Source organism: Oreochromis aureus, linkage group 2 (genome assembly GCF_013358895.1).
Source record: "Oreochromis aureus strain Israel breed Guangdong linkage group 2, ZZ_aureus, whole genome shotgun sequence".
NCBI classification, from domain to species: domain Eukaryota; kingdom Metazoa; phylum Chordata; class Actinopteri; order Cichliformes; family Cichlidae; genus Oreochromis; species Oreochromis aureus.
The window spans coordinates 11,285,419-11,308,916 of NC_052943.1; the positions used below are offsets into that span (position 1 = coordinate 11,285,419).

General features: G+C 39.2%; 1 protein-coding gene across 1 annotated transcript in view; it reads right to left on the minus strand.

Moving 5' to 3' along the window:
• Positions 1-319: 319 nt before the first annotated feature.
• The window catches only part of LOC116315123, a 28,946-nt gene continuing 5,767 nt past the window's right edge, over positions 320-23,498 (minus strand). The window contains exons 3-8 of the mRNA XM_039617672.1: positions 5,852-6,057; positions 2,850-3,170; positions 2,387-2,644; positions 2,129-2,278; positions 1,881-1,994; positions 320-1,513 (exon numbers count right to left, since the gene is read on the minus strand). Coding sequence (XP_039473606.1) covers positions 1,338-1,513; positions 1,881-1,994; positions 2,129-2,278; positions 2,387-2,644; positions 2,850-3,170; positions 5,852-5,900 — 1,068 coding nt within the window. The 5' untranslated portion in view covers positions 5,901-6,057 and the 3' untranslated portion in view covers positions 320-1,337. The remainder of the gene's footprint in view (positions 1,514-1,880; positions 1,995-2,128; positions 2,279-2,386; positions 2,645-2,849; positions 3,171-5,851; positions 6,058-23,498) is intronic.

Sequence of the window (23,498 nt, forward strand, 5' to 3'; positions counted from 1 at the left end):
ATTTTGCGCCTTGGTTTTTCCACACGCTTCTTGCAACCCTGTTGACTATTTTGAATGAAACGCTTGATTGTTCGATGATCACGCTTCAGAAGCTTTGCAATTTTAAGACTGCTGCATCCCTCTGCAAGATATCTCACTATTTTTGACTTTTCTGAGCCTGTCAAGTCCTTCTTTTGACCCATTTTGCCAAAGGAAAGGAAGTTGCCTAATAATTATGCACACCTGATATAGGGTGTTGATGTCATTAGACCACACCCCTTCTCATTACAGAGATGCACATCACCTAATATGCTTAATTGGTAGTAGGCTTTCGAGCCTATACAGCTTGGAGTAAGACAACATGCATGAAGAGGATGATGTGGACAAAATACTCATTTGCCTAATAATTCTGAACTCCCTGTATATAAATTCCACACTCAATCTGTGGGTGGTCTCTATTTTTTCAGCTGGGGTCTTCTGCCAGAGGTGTGGGAGCTTGAGGGTCCTGTGCAGTCTCTTTGCTGTTCCTAGGACTGTGCTCTTCTGGACACAGATCTTGGATGTTGTTCCTGGAATCTCTGAGCCGCTTGCCCATTTTGGGAGTCACAGCTCCAAGTGCTCCAATTACAACTGGGACCACTGTTGGCCTAACCTTCCACATCTTCTCTAGCTCCTCTTTCAGCCCTTGGTATTTCTCGATCTTCTTGTGTTCCTTCTTCCTGATGTTGCATTCACTTGGTATAGCCACATCTGTCACTACAGCCTTTTTCCTCTACTTGTCCATCACTACTATGTACTCACTCTCAGGGGTATATATATCCAATTTATATTATACAAGTACATTGTTAAAGCATATCTTTGCAAAAGCAAAAATATATTAAAAGCCAGTAATGTTTTTTTTTTTTACATAACATGTATGGTTCAAAAGAAGCTTTATGACTTTATGCAGTCATATTTTCATAAAGGATGAAGTGCTTTCTCTTTATCATGTCTCTATTTACACATTAGTCGAACCTTTACCAAGTGAAAAACTAGTCAAGTTAAAAGAGAAAGCGTCCTAAATAGCAGTCATAACCTGTGTTATATATGGCTTCCACAGAGTACAGATGCAGAAAACACTCAGTGTTTTGTAATTAAATCAAGAGGTCATATAACAACAGATGTGTTAATAACCTGATATAATACAGCAGTGCATTAAAAGTTAAATAAGCCAGTAAATTAACATTTATAAGCTATGGTTTGTATTTTTATGCTGGGAAATTACATTAAATCAAGGACCTTTAGGAATATCTTAACATCAGCTCCTCACTCCAACTACCTTCAGTGGAGCTGTCTGTCTAAAAGCACTGAGCACTTCATCACCTGACTTTGTGGACGTTAGCATACACACAATCAGTTCCTGTTGGTTCAGGCCTCCGAGGTCGCTTTGCAGACTTGACTTGGCCGTACTCCACCGCCACTTTTTTCTCAGCTTGGTTTGCCGGCCTTTTGACAAACTTGGCATCAGGAAAGACTTCCTGGTCATCTTCTTCCTCTGCAGAGTAACAAAAAGGGATGGTTTAAATATAGTATTACAATAAGTGAATGATTAAACGAATACAAAGACAGGAGATAATGTAAAATGATTCACACGAAATATGACTTTTAAAATGGGGTCTTCATTGAGCTTTAGAATATATAGTTTGTGGATTTTGTTTCCTTTAGACAGAGCTGTTTTCCCAGTTTTTGTGTTAAATGTAGCAGGACAGCAGTATCTGCATATTTAACTGATATATGACAGAGTTATCAATAAACTCTTGACAAGAAATCAAAAATGTATTTAAAATGCTATGCTAAACTATTCTGTATATCCTAAAAACAAAAAGCAATCTGAGCAAAATAAGTGATGAAATCAAGTGTACCCTTTTTTGTAGGTTTGCTGTTTTGCTTTTTCCTCCGAGCACATATGACTGCTACACCAACAACCAAGAAAATTACCAGCGCTGAGAGAACACCACCTATCAGTGGCAAATTCCCTGTTTCAAAAATAAAAGGCACAAACACATAGTAGGTTGAATCAAAAACATGTTGTTTTTTATCAAGACAGAGAATGAGGAAAGGAGAAAATTACATCAATGGATCTGCAGTAACAGAGTTACTTTTTACTTACTAATGTACCATGGTTCATCACTGATGGTAGTTCCATAGTCTTTACCCATCGAAGTCTGTTTTGGTTGAGTACACAGGGTGTTATTAGCTTCATACACCCACTCTGATATCTTTGTCCCATTGACTAAAGTACAGTTAATGAAAATAAAGCCTATGAGCAAAAAAACACATAATTTGTTAAAGATGTGCAAAGTTACCATATTAATTAATGAATTAGTAATTATCATATATATATCAGATTATTTATGTTCTCACTCACCACAGGTAGATATCATCTCTTCTTTGGGGACATTACTGACGTTGTTCCTGACTGAGCAGACCAGACGTCCTGAGACGTGCTGTTTCAGAGTGATGATGTTAGTCTTATTATTTACAGAAAGGAGCTCAGCATCTGTCAGTGTGTGTCCATCCAGAGTCCAGCTGTACTGAGGACTGTCCCCTCCCTCAGAGGAGCAGGACACCCTCATCTCTCCCTGGGACAGACACTCAGAGACCAGCAGGACAGAGGACACAGGAGCTGAGAGAAACACACACAGATGACGTTTTTTAAAATGGTATCTTGGTCATTCTTTATAGTCTCTAATGAAAAACAGGGAACGCACAAAATCTGAAATTGTATCTGAAAATATCTGAAATTGAGATGTGTGAGATGTGATATATAGTCATTACCAAAACAATATTACTTTACTATTAATGGTTTCATTCATGGTTTCAACATTTACCTTGAAAAAACAACTGTAAAGTCCGCACGCCTGATGAATGTCCATCTGAATCAAAGGTTTGAAGGGTATATTTACCACTGTCTGTCCTGCTCAGGTTATTGATCCTAAATGTTCTATTACTGGAAAAAAAGAGAGACCTGCGTTCTGTGGTATTAGAAAGAACCTTATTATTTCTGACATTTAGTATTTTTAATGAATCCTTTAACAAGTAGTATCTAGGTATTTCTGAGGTGCTGTCCATCAGCTGGATGTCCACAGTTCCTCCCAAAGCTCCATAACACTGAGCTCCATCCTGTCTGCCATCACAGTGAGTTTTCACACCTGTAAATAAAAAAGCAAACACAAGAACACAAGAAAAAATTGTCACAATTTCGAGTGTGTTCAGCCTCTATGACCAGAAGGATTGTGGTAGCATATGCAAATGTTTACCATGAACAAAAATAGTGGTTATGTGGCTACGGTCTCCCTGTTTGTCTCAGTGAACACTGCAATGGAGAATTTGTAACTAATACACATTAAGAGACTAGCTAACAGAACCATTTTCCATTTGCTGCTTCTTCATGCTGTTCTTTGTTGAGCTAAACAGTTAGAAAAACAATGCCAGAAAATAAAAAATCCAAATGATAAATACATTTTGGGCCCACTGTCTGTTGCAGATGAACATTGTACAGGTCTGTGAATCACAGTTAAGGTTCACCTAGCAGCACTATTTTCCTTGTGCTGATGAACATTTAAAAACTACAACTGGAAAATGACAAATTCAAATTATACAATTATTAATTAATTTTCATGCAATTATAGTCTTATTTCATTTTTTTATTGCTGTAAGCAGCCTGCGCTTTTCTAAAAAGGAAAAATGCAACCCGTGAAATATGATAATGTTAACATGACAGGCCACCTTAACATGGTGAGTAAAAGTCCAGGTGAAAAGGAAGGATGACATTGATGAAGCTGTTTTTGCTATTTGAGTGCAAAATTACAGTGTTTGCCAGCGATGTACAGAGAACTGCATTCTATCAAATCTCTTCCCTGAGAGAGTTCAAAGCATATAATCACATAAATAATGAGTATTTGCAGCACGCTATTATCATAATGTAAACCACATTTGGCGAAAAATTCAAATAGCTGGTAAAAACTTATGGATGTTCAAGAAACTGATAGCTGATCTGGAAAAAGTGGCCCATCATAAGGCCATTCTCATTTAGGAGCACAAATGGAATGATGTCCGAAAGTCTCCACAAAGCCAACAAACTTATTTGAAATGTGGGATGGCATTCGTGACACTTGGATCTACTTACGCAAGCAGTAGGTTTTCTCATTTTCTATCATTTTTTATTTTTTGTTGCAGGTTGTAAACTACTGTGAAAAAAGTAAATTGTGTAATAGGAGGACAAATGACTTTCCCCCCACTGAATATGGCATTAAAATAAAAATGAGAAACTAATTTAGGTCCAATATAACCAAACCTCCAGACCAAACTAAATAGAATACCTTCATCATGTCACAAGATGTGTCTTCCACAGTAGTATGTAAATAAAGGAAAGTTTCTTCATGCTCTGCTAAACAACCACTGCACACACGTGTTTGCATACAGTAGATGCACCTATCAGTTGTGCTTGGTCAGAATTCGTCTATGATAACTTAAAACATTTGAGAAAAGAAAACACATTTAGTACCTGAAAATAAAACCTAAGAAAACAGTTCTCTGGAGCAGTCAGAACAGACCCCTCGTTGAAGTGGGTGGGCCCAGGACCCTAAGGCTGGTAATTAAGTGCAGTTTAGTTCATCTTGAAGCAGATGTGTCATAGTAAGTTTAGAGTACTTGAAGTTCATACAATAGAGCTTCACTCCCTACATCTGATTTCACCAAATAAACCAAAAAACTGTCACATCCGTGTCAATATAACCTCTAATATTACAAAACAAATATTTCTTCAAAAGTAAATATGCTTAATGTAGCTTGTTGATCATACTCATACCTCAGCAATATAGTTTCCTTATAGGTATAGCCTATATGGCCTGTTAATGAAGGTATAGCCTTCATTAACAGGCCACTCAAATGAGTATGTTTTGTCACAAATATCAATAGTATTGATACCAGCACTGTTATTGGTATTGGATCGATACTAGTACGACAGGATCTATAGTGTGTTTCTGGCCTCTAAGTTCAGTATGTAGTTTACTGAATTGTATTAATTTGGGTTTAGAGTGCTTTAGAGAAACATACATTTACATTGCAGGTGCCCCAAAACAGAGTTTCAAAGTACAAGCGTGTTTTGTTGTGTCAAATAATTATTGTGGAAAATAAAAATCACAATGGTCAATAAAAATATTGATTCATTTCACCAGTCATGACACAATGCTCTCAACTACATACGATAAGTTATGTCGTTTACAAGTTAATGGTATCAGTATCGGTATTGGTATCAGCAATACTGGACCTGTGTTTACTTGATATGGGATCATGCAACATTTGCAGTATTGCACAGCACTGCTTAAGACTTGATGATTTAGAAAACAGGCCTGTGTTAAGCGGTGAAGTGTACAAATGTGTAGCAGCATAATTTGTATAACATTTGCAAATGTGCTTCATTTATCATCAGTTCAGCTCAGCTCTGTATCCCAAGAGCAACTTATCTGATTTACAATTGTCAGATGCAATGAAGAAGTGGTGGATAATGACGTGGTCAGCAGCTTATCAGTCTGAAACTGGAAAAACGTCAAAGGATTATCAAGGAACCAAAATCTTTTCATTTTCAAAAACTTTGGAAGTCCACTCTCAGTTATATAACGGGCTTACACCAAACAGAAACAAGCAGCACCGTTTAGAGGTGACAAAGCCGCAGCACCATGTCTATATTTTGTTCAACATATGTTGAACAAAATATCTTTAGCTAAATAAAGCTTTTTCTTCTCTCTCTCCTTTTTAATCATGGCTGGAAACATATTATTGATTATGAAATTAATAAGTAGAGACGACATGACAAAAATAAGTTACTCACCATGAGAGACTCTAAGCAACACCAGCAACAGTCCAACTGCAGCTTCCATGTCTGTTCAGCCTGTGTTGATCAAGTTAGCAGCTTTTCCCTCAAAAACAAAGGTGGGTGTGGTGCTCTGAATGGACTCCAATGTGTTAGTAATCAGCCTCAGAGGCGAGTGAAAACGTTGGCGTCCGGTTTTGAAGTTGTACTTGTATATTCATGCACTGAGGGGATAAACGGAAGTGGTGTCGGTTTTCCTTCCTCTTTTAGCTTTCAAGAAAAAAGATTCATGTGTGATGGATTGCGAGGAAGGGAGGAGAAGCATTTATTATTTATTACTAAGTGATGTTTTGAGCATGCCTAAAATATAAATCAGCCCATAAAAAATAATCTATTCATCTATAAACACTGTAATAAATTAAAAAAATTAAAAAATATATGTCTAACCCGTGATTCTTTTTTCTTTCGTTTGTCCATGCCCTCTGTCCATGATAAATTATATTTGGGCATTTTTACACTGGTTAGCATAGTTATAATAATAATATTGATATTATTCTGTCATCAATCTGAGAACCCCTTATTGCCTAGTATATCATATTTGATACATACAGGGTTTTTTTTAGTTTTTTCTAAAATTCTACATCATCTGTGTGATTTTTTTCCTGTGTAAACCCTAAATAAATTGCACAATACACTTTTAAGCAATTGAAACTCTCAACTTTCAAACAATTAGAATTTTTTTGGCAGTTATCTCATGGTTCAGTTTTTAAAAGATTAACATTTTGTCAGCTCTCTTGTATTGACTTCTTGTACTGACCTGTTTGTATATGATGGCTTCACAGTGGTCAGATGCACTGAGATGTATTACAATCAGTGTCAGATCTCATCACAATGTCATTCTGTTTAAGACTCGAGTTTCACAATGTTTTGTTACTGAAGACGCTTGTTATGATGTTCACAGCAATGCAAAGGAAGTACACATACTGTACAAGCTGATAAAATATGTGCAGCCACACTGTGCTATTCACACTTTTCGAAGCATGCCTTTTCACTGTAATGTTCCTGTTCTCAAGCTAACTTAAGTTTCTCATGTTATAATGGTCACTTGGAAAAAAAAGTGAAAAAAACTTAGAGCAAATGTATTTAATTGGTGTCTAGATATTTCTGAAGTGCTGTGCATCACTTGGTAGACCACAGTTAGTAATAATGCACTAATTTATTCAACCTTTCTTCAAGCAGTTATAATATAAGATTATAAAACAACAATTAGTGCCAAATCTAAAATTATAAACACACAGTGAGCTCACTAACACTGTGAGAGAAAAGTTAGGGGCTTCTCTCTTTACCAGAGGATAAGTAAACCCGAGTCAGCCCTTCAGAGTCCACAGCCTGTGATCAGAACACACTTAATGCTACATCTGTAAGTCTTCTGCTACTTATGTCACATGGATCCCAGAGGAAAGCCAAGAAAGCTGATGCTACACTTGCTAAATGTTTTATAGAAGTAACAGAAACAACAAGTGAGAAAAAAGGCATCTTCTTGAAAGATGACCTGTTTATGCACAAATGGGCCTAAGTTAAAGCAGGAAAATCAAGATGAGGACTAGGGTGTGGTATGGCAGATGGTAGTTCCCAAGGGGTGCAGCCAAGGTGTGTTGCAGCTAGCCCACGAACATTCACAGTCTGGTCATTTAGAAGTTACAAATACATGACCGCATCCTCCATCATTGGCTACTGAGTGCTGGGAACATTTTTTCTGACTGGGTCTTAAAACTGATGTAACTAAACCTGTAGCACTTGTCAAATTGCTGTTAAGTGTAACCACTTTGTGCAACCTGTTCCTATCATTCTGCAGTTGGTGAGTCTTTAGAGTGTGTAATTGTTGATTGTGTGGTTCTGCAATCTTTAGGTATTTCGAATATAAAATCTCTCGCCTCAAACAAACATGTAGCATCAAACTTTAAAGGCCATGATGCACAAATACTGCCTTGAGACTGAGAGACAGTCTCAGTGAGAGACACTGGGATAAAGGTCTCGCTTTCCTGCTGTTTGCTGCTCACAAGGCAAAGCAGATATCTCTCAGTTTTAGCCCTGCTGAGCTGCTGTTTGGACATAATGTATGAGGGATGCTAAAAGTGTTTGTCCTTGATTTTGTCACACAGTTCTGAGCCTCTCCTTTTCTCAAAGTAACATGAAAACGCTATATGATAGGAAAACTGCTCAGTGTTTTGTTTTTTTTCAACCTGGTGACAAGTGCTAGTATTGGTACCCACACACAGTTGTTCCCTTTCAGCAAAATTTGCAGGTCAGAGTTAAGTTAAAAGCAGCATAAATTACACCAGCCTCTCCACACACCTGCACGGTGGAAGCAGACACACCTGTGTTATATTAACATGCTGAAACTGTTCCACTGACTTTGGGGAAGAAATCCCCCAAAATTCCCATCTAAAAGAGAAACCTTCTGAATCCACTTTTCCTGTCTCAGTTTCACTGATATCTGTGCCAGGAGATAATGATGGTTCCTTCACTATTTTTATTAATGCAAACCTTTTCTTCTGTTTTGTTTTTCTTTGTTTGTGTTTTTTTGTTTCACTTTAGAGTTTAATGTGTTCGTTTCTTTCCAGGAGGATTTTTTGTTTGTTGTTTTGTCCTTGGAGACCCTGAAGAGGAATTTGCTTCCTTTTCTCCTCCTACTTAAGTTAATTGTAAATAGTTGTTTGTAAAATTGTAAAATAAATCTTTGACTGATGGTTTATGAGCTTATGTATGGCTTGTGCTGTTGCCCTCGTGTGTTACACCCTCGTGCCCCCTAGACTTCACAGACAAGCGAGGGGTCATAACAGTGTAATGAAAATTGCAATGTGATATTAATAGATGGTGTCAAAATCACCCAACTTTGCTTCTCACAGAGTCTATTGACACATTCAGTAGCTGTCAAACTATAAATATTAATTAGCGTCATCATACAGCAGCTACATCAGCCACAATTATAGTTACAGTCAGTGGTACATCAAAATGTACCAAGATTTACAATGAAGTATTTTTTGTGTAAAGTTTTACAAGCATAGGTGAAGCTTTAAGCTGCAGAACTTAACACAAAGGATGTTATTAAAAGCTACTCAGTGACTGTACTTGATAACAGAGCTGTTGCATATTTTAAATAATTAAACAGAGCTAAACATAAGAAACTCCTAATAGCACCACCCACAGTCCAAATGTAGCTTCGTGTTTCCTCTCTGTTTGTCTGTTAAGGTTCTCAGACATCCAGGTCATCGTAGTCTAAGGAGCTTGGAAAGAAAAGTGTCTGGACTTCTTTAAGTTCTTTCCTCTCTGTTCACTTTCTGTCAACTCGGTCGGCAGCTTTCAGATAAACTCCTCTGCTTTACCAAGATGCAAACGGGGAGAGGCTAAATGCAAACAGGCCTCTTTGCACACTCTGTGCATACAGGCACAACTGGTTTCCTGTTGGTGACCAGCTTCAAATAAAAATGTGTGAACTCAGACCAGGCAGGATGTATGTCAGAGAAACCCAATTCTCAAAAGTACTTTTAATATTTACAACTAAATAAAATGATCAAGGACAATTGATTTATATCCAGTTTGAAGCTAATTGAACACAGAAATGACAAAAATACACTGTATAATAAAGCCATATATATATTGTTTAATACATTTAAAAAATAGATTACTTCAAACCTCAGAACACATTCACAGACATTCACGACTGTTGTGTTGCTGAAGTTTTGTGTGTTAAGGTTATGTGCATGCCAGTAGAGGTTCTAATAATGAATATTGTGCTCTTCCCATATAATATAAGTCTGTACTGATGAAGATAGGATGCAGCACAATATCTTTTTTAATTGTTTATTGGGGTTTTTTATATAGAACAGTTTCAATGTTCACTGTGCATGTATTCAACATCTTACATTTGTATACAATATATAATATATATATATGAAGGATGCCAGACTAAAGTAAGAAAAAGGAAATGAAACATTAAATTTGCTCTGTCTCTTGTTTTTTTGACAACAGCAGACTCTCCAAACCATACATCATACACTGAAAAAAAGGCCATGTTGGATATACTTGATTCAATAGTGGACATTGGTTGCACACAAATGTTTTGCTTTGGCAGAAACTTAAACAAATGAGTTAAATCAACACAACTTATTCATATTCAATAAACATGTGCATTTTGTGTTCAGAAAACGCAATTGGAACATGTTTAGATGAAGTAAGTTGAGCTCTTGGAATATTTAATCCTACACAATTTTGTCATTTTGTTTCAACAGTATTCAATAACTTTTACCCCAATACTACTTTGTCACTTAAATACTACATGTTATCTTCATATTATATAATGTCCAACAAAGTTACCATAAAATTTTAATGGATCTACAACAACTACCATCCTCCTATCTTTATCCTGGTTGCAGGGGGGCTGGGGCATAACCCTGAAGTGATAGGTTACAAGGCAGGGTACACCATGGAGAGCTCACAAGTCTATAACAAAGAAACAAACAACCACTTGCACCAGATTGTGGATTTGAACCCAGGACCTTCTTACTGTGAGGCAACAACACTAACCACCATGCCACCAACCCAGGTTTATCAAAGAGGCTTGATGCAGAATTTTCTTTACGTTTTTGTCTTTCATAGGTTACACCACAATAAAAAGCAATAGCATACATGTGTGTTGTGTGCCTCTTATAACTTCAGTGATTTTGAAATCTCATGTGATCTTGTTAATTTCATGAGTCCATCAACTAACCACTCTTACTAGATTGTATCATGTCATCTCAACAAGAACAAATTAAGTTGAATTTCAGATCCTACATGATTTAATTACGTTCAAGATAGAAACATGAAACTTTTGTGTTCAAATTAAAAGGTAGACTTTTTTAATGTAACAACCACCCAATTTACTTCTTTTCGGTACACCAAGAAAAGTAAAGATGGCTGCTCGACTTGACTGAGATGGATGCCTTCCTGAAACCACGATCCAAAGCGCGCGAGACTGAAACCCGTGCAGTGTCGCGAGATTTAACATTGCTATATTATTGTCTTACTTCACTCCAACATGATATGAACAATTTAATCTACCCTCTCTGCATATGACGTAGTTTCTACACTATATAGTTACACTTAACTTTAAAGCATGAGGCAATTGTGTTAAATATACGCAAGATGCTTACATAAATCCAAGAGCTGGCCAATCCCTTTTTTTCAGTGTAGCAGGTCTCACTATAATCTCATAAAGCTTCCCTTTCACTTATGCTGCTATCCTTCTGTAACATATCAGACACTCATCTCCACCCAGTTTAACCTGCCACCACTCTCTTCCTTACCTCTCTAATGCATTGTCTGTTGCTTTGAATTTTTGTTATTTAAATTAATCCACTCTCACTACTTCTTCTTGTTGCATTTTTACCTTTTCACCCATCTCCCTGACATCCACACACATGTATTATGTCTTGTTTCTAATGAATTTCACTCTTATTCTCTCCAGAGCATATCTCCACCACTCCAGACATTATTCCACAATGTGTTTATACACCAATCTGCATTTAATTATTAGTCATTGTTAATCTCTGGCTCTCTTCTACAGTGTGTTTTTGTTCTGTCTTCATCTGCTCACCCTCAACTGGTTGCGGCAGATGGCCGTCCCTCTCTAAGCGTTATTCTGCTGGTTTCTTCCAGATAAAAGTGAGTTTTTCCTTCCCACTGTCGTCAAAACGCTTGCTCATAGGAGGTCATATCATTTTTTTGTATTACTGTAGGGTCTTTACCGTACAATATAAAGTGGAATGAGGCATCTTTTGTTGTGATTTGGTGCTATATAAATAAAATTGTGCTGAATTGAATTCCACCTGCTTAATACTCTCACCATAGATCCCAATGTCATCTGCAACCATCATAGTCCATAGACATTCTCGCCTGACCTCATCTATCAACCTATCTATCACCACTACAAGCATGAAGAGGTTCAATCCCCCATGTAATCCCATCCTCACCTCAAACCCATCTTTCAGTCCTACTGCACACCTCACAACTGTCTTGCTGTCCTCATAAATGTCCTGCATCACCCTCACATACTTCTCTGCCACTTTGGACTTTCTCATGCATTTTACTTGATAATGAGGGTGAGAAGGCACAATAACACCACCCGCCCCAGGAGCCAGAGGCTGACAGAGAAAGACCAGAAGACCAGGGTCAGCAGAGGGAAGAGGGATGCCCAGATGAAGAACTCATGGCTAAAGGGTGAGAACACCAGATAACTGGAGGCAATGGGCAGCCTACCCCACCATAAGTTGGCCCTCCTGCCATGAGCCAAGAAAAGGGTCGCAACCATACGAGAACTGCCCAACACCTGGCAGTCCTTCCCCCATACTGAAGAGGCCTGAGCTACCCCAGACCACAAACCCCAAAGGAGAAGGTCAACAACCACACCAGAACAGCCAGTCACACCCTAGAATCAAGTTCCCACATCCTGGGGAGCAGTAGGGAGTGCCCTCCCTGACCATGTCCCCACAGGGAAGACAAGAGAGAAACTGTTTGGTAAAAACCATCATGTCAGTGAGAGTGGTGCACTGTGCCCTAAATTCACTGAATTACCTCAATAGAAACCATCTGTACTTTCAAGCAAAAAATAAAACAGAAAGAAATTTTCATATTCTCTACATTTTTCTACTTTCAATAGATGTATTTTGCTGCATCGAGTGACTTTCCGCACTGTACCACAAGAAACTGAAGGAGTTTCCTATTGTAAAAATAAAAAAATAAATTCTTACAACAACTGACCTTTTACACTGTTAAAACCGGTGAAAACAAACATGAGAAAGTCATGCAGGTTCAGTATAAGCAAATGCCCAGATAAAACTAAATAAAACATCATGCTCATGTCACAAGATGTGGCTTCCATGGTAGTATATAGTATATGCAAATATCGAAAGTTTCTTCATGCTCTGCTGAACAACCACTGCATGTGAACATTATTGCCACAAACTGTCACCTTCAAGCATGAGCTGAGAGTAGCTATGTGTCTCTCCTGTGCCTCCACCCAGACCACCCACAGCATTGTTGTCAGGTGTGCTAGGCTATGCAAGAAAGGGTGGAGGTCACTTAGGTTTCTCATTACTCAGCTTGTTGCTTGTGAAACCTCCAATGGTCAATGTGCTGTGGTTGATAAGTCACTAAATATCTTTCATTACCACGTTCTCTCCATCTTATCTCCATTTTATTCCTGTACAGGTGGTGTGGAGCACCCACAATTTCGTTGTACATGTACGATGACAATAAAGTTCTATTCTATTCCATTTTATTGTACTGCAAACTTTTCAAAAAACATTTAAAGGAAACAAAGAAAACACATGAGTACAATACTATTCCTTTCAAAGTAAATGTCTTAGTAGAAGATTGCACACTGTGTTCTTGGCCAGTTAAAGCTTTGCCTGACCATATTCAGTTTAAAGTGATTTAAATGAATGCAGTTTTTATTGCACTACCTCAAAGGCCCTAAAGGTATTAGAGGAACCCAAAATAAACAGCTCTTGATACTAAAAGGTGTTTTAGGGTATTTCATACTTGCTGTAATAATAAAAATACTCTTTATCATCGATGCTTTCTTGTACTGACCTATTTAATAGGTAACAGTTTTACAGTGGTCATATAAGTTTGAAATCCATTGCAGTTTCTGACCTCATCACAGTATCAGTCCATGTATCCATTTAAAAACAAAGGTTTTGAAATGTTTTGTTTACAATATTGCTGGTTGAATTTTAGAAAACATGGCAAAGCAAGTCGACAGATCTTCTTATAAGCAGAAGCTCTCAAACTGTACAACTTGATAAGATATGGACAGTCACACTGTGCTATTGTTTCACACTCTAAACATCATGCTTCCTGTGTCACATGTCATTGGCTGTGTAGCAGGAAGGTTAGGACCCAAAGACAGAAGTTAAACTCAAAACAGCTTTATTGCTAAACGAACAAAAACTAAAATACAGAATACAAAATAATTCAATCAAGGTGGAAACAGGAACTAATGAACTAGGTTCACATGGTAGGACACATGGACCGCAGAACACACAGCAAGAGGCACACTGTCTAGAGGAAGAACAGAACAAAAAACAAAATGAGACTCAGGCCATATATGAACATACAGGACGATGAGGGAACAGGCAAGAGGTGGGAGTACAGCTGACACTTATCCCAGGCTAATGAAATAAGAGAAACAAAACAGAACACAAAGCACAAGGGACGGCAGACTATCAAAGTAAAACAGGAAATGACTAACACTGATACCTAGACTACGACATATGAGCTTGACACAAAGACAGAAAGGTAAACAAATACAGAAAAGGCAGAACCAGCAGATACACAAGGGAAGCAGGAAAACACAGCAATACATAAACCAGACTGAAATGCTACCAAAAGAACTGATGAAACAAGATCACAAAACACTAAGAAAAACCTTAGGTAAACCCCTCACAACATAGAAATGAAACCAATGCAGAATAATGTAACAAAGATTTTCAAAATGCAAAGCTAAAGAGAACTTAAAAACCCTGGTGACCATGGTACCTTTTACATTATTCAGTTATGATTGACTACATTATTAAATCGTCTTTTAGTCACAACTGTTATTGAGTTGTGTGACTATGTCTGTAAATCATCTAATACACACTATAAATATTACCATGTCCTACAAATATATTGTTACAGTGTAGCAATAACAAAAGAAAAGTACACTGTAAGGGCTGTTAATTTCAACCACTTGCAAATAGTTTGAGAGTGCTCAAATTCAGATTAGTACAAACAGTAGTTTCTGGTGGGTTGATTATTTCTATTTGCAATTATGTAAAAATTTGATTTTAGGCCACCATAAGCTTGACAAAAAATGTGTCAAATTAAAAGACTACACTACTTACAATTACAACATTTGTTATATTAGTTTCCACAGAATACAAATACAGAAGATACTCAGACATTCTCATGGTCATTCAGTGTAAGATGTGTAAATGTAAAACATGATTAGTGAATAAAAACAAGAGATACGTGTCATCTAAGTGCTATTTTCACACTCACAGAGATGTGAAATGTCAGCAGATGAAAGTTGACACTACGCGTTGCAAGAAGTAGAAGTTGTCATTTCAACCATCAGAACAGAGTTGTCTGGATAGTCCATTGTTTGTGGGACAGCAGCTTTTTCAGTTTTCTTTTTCTTCCAAGCAAAGTAGATGAAAATCCCAATTAATAAGAGAATTCCCAAGATTGCTCTCAAACCACATAAAAGTAAGGAGTTATCTGTTCAGAGACACAAATATCACATTAAATTAGAGCTTTGACTGGGTTCACTTATGTATAACTGAGTTACCATTGGAGTAAGTGATACTACTAGAGGATTGATTTCTTACCTAGAGCAGTGTCAGAGACTGTTATAGGGCCCATTGTTGGTTTAATACACAGGGTATTTTTGGTTGCAAGCACCCACTTTGTTATGTGTGTCCCATCAGATAAAGTGCAGTTAATGAAAATGAATCCTGAGGAATTCATTTGCTGTTTCAATAATTTATGACAAATGTAAAGCTCATAGCTCTAAAAATATCTTTGCATCATGTTCTTACTCACCACAAGTACATATCCTTTGTTCTTTGGAGACACTATTGACATGATTTCTCACTGAGCAGACCAGATGTCCTGAGACATGCTGTTTCAGAATAATGTTGTTACTCTTATTATTTACAGAAAGAAGCTCAGCATCTGTCAGTGTGCGTCCATCCAGAGTCCAGCTGTACTGAGGACTGTCCCCTCCCTCAGAGGAGCAGGACACCCTCATCTCTCCCTGGGACAGACACTCAGAGACCAGCAGGACAGAGGACACAGGAGCTGAGAGAAACACACACAGATGAGTTTTGATATTATATGTCAGAACTGTTCATTCTAAATAGTATATAAGGAAGAGAATTATAGCCACAAAATACAGTTACATTTAATTTACAAATTCAATCTAATTTAATCTAATTTTATTAATAGCAACAAATCACAACAACAGTTGTCTCAAGCTGTTTATGTTGTAAAGTAAAGGACCATCTATACCACACAGAATATGAGATATATTAAATAAGATGATATGTTATGTAGATTACCAAAAATAATGTTAAATTTACAGGGCTTAACACATTTATTAAGCTACCATCTAATGCAAAGTTTATACCACACCTGCCTTAAATAAACATTATTGATGATTAGCAAAGCAATTTTTATGTTTCTATAATTTTTCATGCACCAATATTTATTAGCCCTTTAATCCAAATTATATTTTAAATACTATAAAGTATTTATCTATAAAGTGTAAAATGTTTGGTGTTTTTACATTTGTTAAGCAATATATATAATCATTGTAGTCATTTCTTGAAATGGACAAAATTACCTTGAAAGATCAACTTGAAAGTCCACTCATCTGATGTTCTTCCATCTGAATCAAAGGTTTGCAGGGTATATTTACCACTGTCATTCCTGTTTAGGCTACTGATCCTAAATGTTCCATTACTAGGAAAAATAAAAATTTGTTCTCTGTGGTATCATGAAGACTCTTTTGTGTTTCACATCCAATATTTTTGATGAATCCTTTAACAAGTGGTATCTAGGTATTTCTGAGGTGCTGTCCATCAGCTGGATGTCCACAGTTCCTCCCAAAGCTCCATAACACTGAGCTCCATCCTGTCTGCCATCACAGTAAGTTTCCACACCTGCAAATTCAAAAATATTTTTGTGAAAAAAACCCAACAAAAAAGAATATTAAGCATCACTGAAGCAATGAAAAAAATATTTTTGAATATTTCACTCACGGTGGGTTAATTGGTAATAACGTATAAAAACAAGGTATTATACCTGGCATTGTGTCTTATATGTCACAGGCAGTGTTGGTCAAGTTACTTGAAAAAAGTAATCAGTTACTAATTACTGATTACTCCCCCCAAAAAGTAATCCCGTTACTTTACTGATTACTTATTTTCAAAAGTAATTAATTACTTAGTCACTTAGTTACTTTTTAAAAACACAATTTACAACCTGAATAGGTAATAAAGCGATAGATCTTTCAGCCCAATTCTACTTTTTCTGCATAATCCATCATACAAAATGCAATCAAATGGAAACGTCTCTTTTTAAAACTTTAAATCTTTTAACTTTATGCATCAAGCAAAAACTTAATTATATGGAACATTCTCTGACTGGAAGAAATTTGTTTAACATTTAAACCTATTTTCTGCACATTCCAGCACATAAAATAAAATATTTTTTTGTGTTTACACTCACTCTTTCAAATAGATGAAAGTAAAACACAGCAGAAAATAAATAAAATCAAAGACTAGCGGTCCTGTTGCTCTATTTTCACCTGTAAAGCAGGACTGGGGTAGGCGGAGGTTTACACTGGTGCTGGTGTGCCGCAGCGGTCAGTGGAAGAATCCGCGAGTTTCTCTGTGAGTTTCACATATGTCGTAGCGTACTCGCTGCTTGCTTGGAAGTTTAGGTTTCTTCCCACACACAATAGACACTAATGTTTTTGTCACTTTTTATGGAATCAAACTCAAAATAAGGTCAGTACTTCCACGCTTTAAACGCTGCATGCTACACTCTGTCCCGCACTCGATATATTATCCATTGTTGATCTGCAGACAGCTGTTGTCACGAACGTCGCACTCGCCTACGTCACTGTCATGAGACATTCTCGAAAAAAATCACGGTTTTAGTAACGCAGTAACGCAGCGTTCCTACGGGAAAGTAACGGTAATCTAATTACCGTTTTTGCAATAGTAATCCCTTACATTACTCGTTACTTGCAAAAAGTAATCAGATTACAGTAACGCGTTACAAGTAACGCGTTACTGCCCATCTCTGGTCACAGGTAATAGAGGCTCCAGGATACGGTCACTACAAACTTTGCAACAAACTTGCAAAGTTACAGTAGTAAAGTCCAAAATTTAGAGATATCTTAACAACTAAATATACCGTATTTTTCAGACCATAAGGCACATTGGATTTTAAGTGTAATCCGAAAAACACTTGCAGAAAGACACTTACTTGACAAACAAAACACCGCATTTTCAGGAGAGCGTGAGGTCGCTGCGTCTACACGCGCCGCCATCTTGAGACTGAGACATGGCTTAATGACAACATTCCGGACAACATTCCGGACTCGGCCATACAACTGGAGCAGCTAGCATGCTACAGAGCCGACAGGGCTCTCGTAGACGGAGGCAAGACCCGAGGTGGCGGGGTCTGTGTTTACATCCGTGATGAATGGTGTCGTGATGCCACTGTAGTACACAAACACTGCTCATCATTGGCGGAGTTCATGATCGTGAAGTGTCGCCCTTTCTACTTGCCCAGGGAGATAAGTTCGATCCTGTTGGTCGCTACTTATATACCTCCATCTAGCAACAACAGCGATAGAAATGCGGCGCTGAACGAACTGTATCAGGCCATCAGTGAGCAACAAACAACACACCCAGACGGTTTCATCATCCTCGCAGGAGACTTTAATCATGCTGATCTTAAAACTGTTCTTCCAAAGTTTCATCAGCATGTACATTTTCCAACAAGGGGAGACAACACATTGGACCTGGTCTACACACAGGAAAAAGGAGCATACAAAGCCATCCCCCTCCCCCACATCGGCACCTCTGATCACCTCACTGTTATGCTAATGCCAGCATACAGACAGAGAGTGAAGGTCATCAAACCTGTTACGAAAGAGGTAAGAGTGTGGCCACAGGAGGCCACCTCTGCTCTTCAAGACTGCTTTGGGTCAACTGATTGGAACATATTCAAGGAAGCAGCCACCTACAATAACATCATAGACATTGAGGAGTACACAGACACGGTGAGCTCATACATCACCAAATGCATTGATGATGTTACACAAATGAAAAGTATCACAACCCGAGCCAACCGGAAGCCATGGCTAACAGGAGATGTCCACAGGCTGCTGAAGGCCAGAGACAAGGCCTTCAGAGCTGGGGATGAAATAGGCCTGAGAACAGCGAGAGCCAACCTGTCCCGTGGCATCAGGAAAGCGAAACAGGACTACACACACAAGATAACCTCCCACTTCAATGATAGCAAGGGACGCACGAAGCCTATGGCAAGGCATCCAGGCTATTACAGACTACAAGCCTGCAGCGCGTAGCTGTGAGAGCGACACCACTCTGCTCAACAACCTGAACAGCTTCTTTGCACGATTTGAAGCACAGAACAACACACGCCCACAGAAAACACCACCACCTCCACACGACCAGCCTCTGTGCCTGTCTGCTGCCAGCGTGAAGAGGACACTCATCACCATCAACGCCCGGAAAGCAGCGGGTCCAGATAACATCCCTGGTAGTGTGCTGAAAGACTGCGCAGAGGACCTGAAGGATGTCTTCACAGACATCTTTAACATCTCCCTGAGGCAAGCCACTGTCCCATCATGCTTCAAGACTGCCACCATCATACCTGTGCCAAAGAAACCATCCCCAGGCTGTTTCAACGACTACCGCCCCGTGGCACTGACACCCATTATTATGAAGTGCTTTGAACGACTAGTCATGTCACACATCAAATCCACCCTGCCTCCCACCCTGGACCCATACCAGTTCGCATACAGAGCGAAACGATCCACAGAAGATGCAATCTGCTCTGCCCTCCACCCAGCCCTAACTCACCTGGACAAGAAAGACTCATATGTGAGAATGCTATTCATAGACTTCAGCTCAGCATTCAACACCATAATACCACAACAACTCATCTGTAAGCTGGACAGACTGGGCCTTAGCACCTCCCTCTGCAACTGGCTGCTGGATTTCCTCAGCCAGAGGCCTCAAGCGGTGCATGTGGGCAACAAGGTCTCAAACAGCATCACCCTGAGCACGGGGGCTCCACAAGGCTGTGTGCTCAGTCCTCTGCTCTTCACCCTGCTGACACATGACTGCACAACAACCTACAGCTCTAACCACCTTGTGAAGTTTGCGGACGACACAACGCTGGTGGGGCTCATCACCAAGGGCGATGAGACCCACTACAGGAAAGAGGTTGAGCTCCTGACCACGTGGTGCAGAGACAACAACCTCCTGCTAAATGTTAGCAAGACCAAGGAGGTTATTGTCAACTTCCAGAGAGGCCCCACCTGTCACCCCCATTGACCATCGACGGCGCTGCGGTGGAGAGGGTGAGCAGCACCAAGTTCCTGGGGTGCACATCAGCGAGACCCTCCTGGACCACCAACACAGCATCACTGGCCAAGAAAGCACAACAGCGCCTCTACTTCCTGCGCAAACTCAAGCGGGCAAGTGCTCCACCACCCATCCTCACCACATTCTCCAGAGGAACCATTGAAAGCATCCTTTCCAGCTGCATCACTGTGTGGGGCGGTAGCTGCACTGACTATAACAGGAAAGCTCTACAGCGCATTGTGAGAACAGCTGAGAGGATAGTTGGTGTACCACTCCCCTCCCTGCAAGACATCTACACCACCCGCCTTACCCGCAAAGCCATCACAATTGTCAACGATGCAACCCACCCCGCGCACTGTCTGTTCAGCCTCCTGCCCTCCGGAAAAAGATACAGAAGTCTCCGCTCCCGCACTACCAGGCTCACCAACAGCTTCATCCACCAGGCTGTGAGACTGCTGAACTCTCTCCCCTCCCGGCTCCCAGCCAGCAGAACCACCAGACTGGCAGGAGTATAGGAAGACAGACTGGACCCTACCCCCCCACACACACACACACACACACACTCCACAACAAGGAAACACTCTCCACATTCCTGACTGGAAACGACTACCTCTGCATTACAATTGCACACACCTGCTGCTATATATTTTTAGTATTTTTAGTATTTTTAGTATTTTCTTTAGCACTATTTATATTATTTATATTACTATTACTGCTGCTACAGTCTTATGCTGCATTAAAACAAAAACACTTACCAACCACAACCTGGGACTACGTCAAGTAGACTAGTACACTACTTTCCAGGGCGCACTGTGGAACACTTTATTATATGTTATGTGTAGGTCCTGTCTTGTTATATCCTGTATGTTACCTAAATGTTGTGCATCTGCACTTTATTGTTGTCTATGTCTACGCATGGGACAGTGTGAAATGTAATTTCAATTCCTTTGTATGGCAAGTACATCTGAAGAAATTGACAAATAAAACTGACTTTGACTTTGACTTTGACGGTGCACTGTCCATGAACGGGTCTGTTTTCATTACATAAGGCACATCAGATAAGCGTCAGATAAGTCAATTTTACTCAAACTCATTCTTCTTGCTTCTTCCACTTCCATACCATTGATTCATGAATGTTGAATCTTCTTGCAGCTGCTCTATTCCTGTGTTGTTGCAGTATATTAATGACTAACCTCGTATTGTGGATGGGTTATATCAGTTGTTCTCCTGACTGAAGTTTGGTCTGTTTATAGCATCCTGCCATGCGATTGCATTTGTCCCTGACCATCGGGAACCCTCACGTTAACTTTAATCGAGTGGAAAAAAGTTAGCATTCATCCTCTAGCTCAGAGGTTCCCAAAGTGTGGGGCCCGCAGAGCGCAGAGCCATTGCAGGGGGGGCGCGGTATGAAAAGAAAAAAAAAAAGAGCGCTTGGACACTGTGGACAGGTTTTTGACGGGGCTCCCACATAAACGCAAAGCAGGAGATGAAGCATCGCCAAATATGTTTCCAAACCAACTGCCTTCCAAGCCAAAGACAGGAAAATATGGTGAAGCATATCTTCCCTTTGGCTTCACCTGCACAAGTGCCAAGGTAGGTCTCCCCTGCAAAATTAGTTTTCCCTGCGTCGGGAGCAGCGCTGGGCTCTCCAAATCACGGACAAACAGTATCCCACATTCTTGATTTTTAGTTCACAAACACTTCTTGTAATAACTCACTACTCCTGACATTCTGGACATGTTAGCTCTTTATGCAGTAAAGTTACAGTGGGATACAAATAATATCAGGCTGATCCTGCCGTAATTTGTTCCCCCGGTTCAAATCAGGGACAAACAGTATCCCACAGCTGTTTATGTGTTTAAACCCATTTTGCACAGAGAGACATTTTTTGAAAAATGTATTGATAGCAATGTTGAATATTATTACACAGGAAAAAAAACAACTACACGTAAAATAATTACACCGTGACGCCTCTGCCTTTCATGGAGGATCAGTAACTGCGTGTGTATTTGTATTTGTAAAACCTGAAGATAGTCAGATTAACAGTATTTTGTCTCTATCTGCCATTCTGCAATTCATCTCATGTAAACAATAAAGTGGCGCACAGCGTACGTGAAAAGAGGCACATACCTTTGACGTTGCCTGACGAACTCTGTATTCCTCGTCCACACGTAAACGCAAAAAAGGAGTTTTAAATAATCTCCGTTTTCGGTGAATTGCAACGCCTTTTACGTGTTGACGAAAAGCCCAAACGCATAGAAACAGCTGAGTTTTCAAAAATACCCGTGTAGGTGTGGACGTAGCGTAAAAGAGTTAGTAGTATATTTTATTACTACCTGTAATTTATTGCCGTTATTTGCTTAATTGTTTACTAAATGTTTGAGGTGTGAAATATACTGCAATGGAGTTTGTAAACAAAATATGGGTGTGTGTGTTTGGAGGATGTGTTTGTGCGGGGGTTAGGTGGTGGGGGGGCGCGAACATTTTTCTTGTAAAAAAGGGGGGCCTGGCAAGAAAAGTTTGGGAACCACTGCTCTAGCTTCACTGTGTTTATGTTACGCTAGCATAGCTGTGTCGCTAGCGATCATGCACTGTTAGACTTTTCATCGCCACTTTACGGTAACATACTGGCGTCACTGTTGCCAGCGTCATACCGTGACGCCGTGTTACGGTAGCTTACCGTTCTGCAGGATGATACCGTTTTTTGCTGGTGTGGTATAATACTCTTGGACAAATTATGGTAACGCACCGTAGCTTTTTTTTACGGTGAGATACCGTTATGTCGTTATGTCGTAAATTACGTCAACAAAGTAACATCATACTGTGATTAAGAAATTGGTATACTACCGTTTATTCACGGTATGTCACTATAAGCCCGCTGCAAGGTAATAAACTGCAATATATTAACCAGTAACTTACCGTTATCACGCATCATCAGTACCAAAAATATTCATCTCTGCTAGAGGATACCGTGTCCCAACAGGCGGTCATTTACTGTTTAACAGGTCGTAATTTACCGTAATTTCAGTTAACAGTAACATACTGTAAGAGACTGGAGGGTTCCAAAAAAACTGGATGGATGGATGGATAGATAGATAGACACACACACACAAAATATAATTCATGTGCTTTACACCACTTTTTATTTCAGTTCTGATTTTCCTCTGCAGAAATACACATTTCCAAAATCAAAAACTGAAAAGAACTGAAAACATATTTTCACTGAGGAAGCACTTGTTTTTACTAAACCATGTAATCCATTATTTTCTCAGATGGTTGTACAAACAATAACGATATTATGTCATATCCATATCATGGCAGACAACATATGCTCAAGTGTTGGGTTTTCTCAGTTATATTTTGTAGGGTCTTAAACCTACAATGTGAAGTGCCTTGGCATTCATTTTGTTGGCACCATACAAATAAACTGAATTGTAATGAATATAATA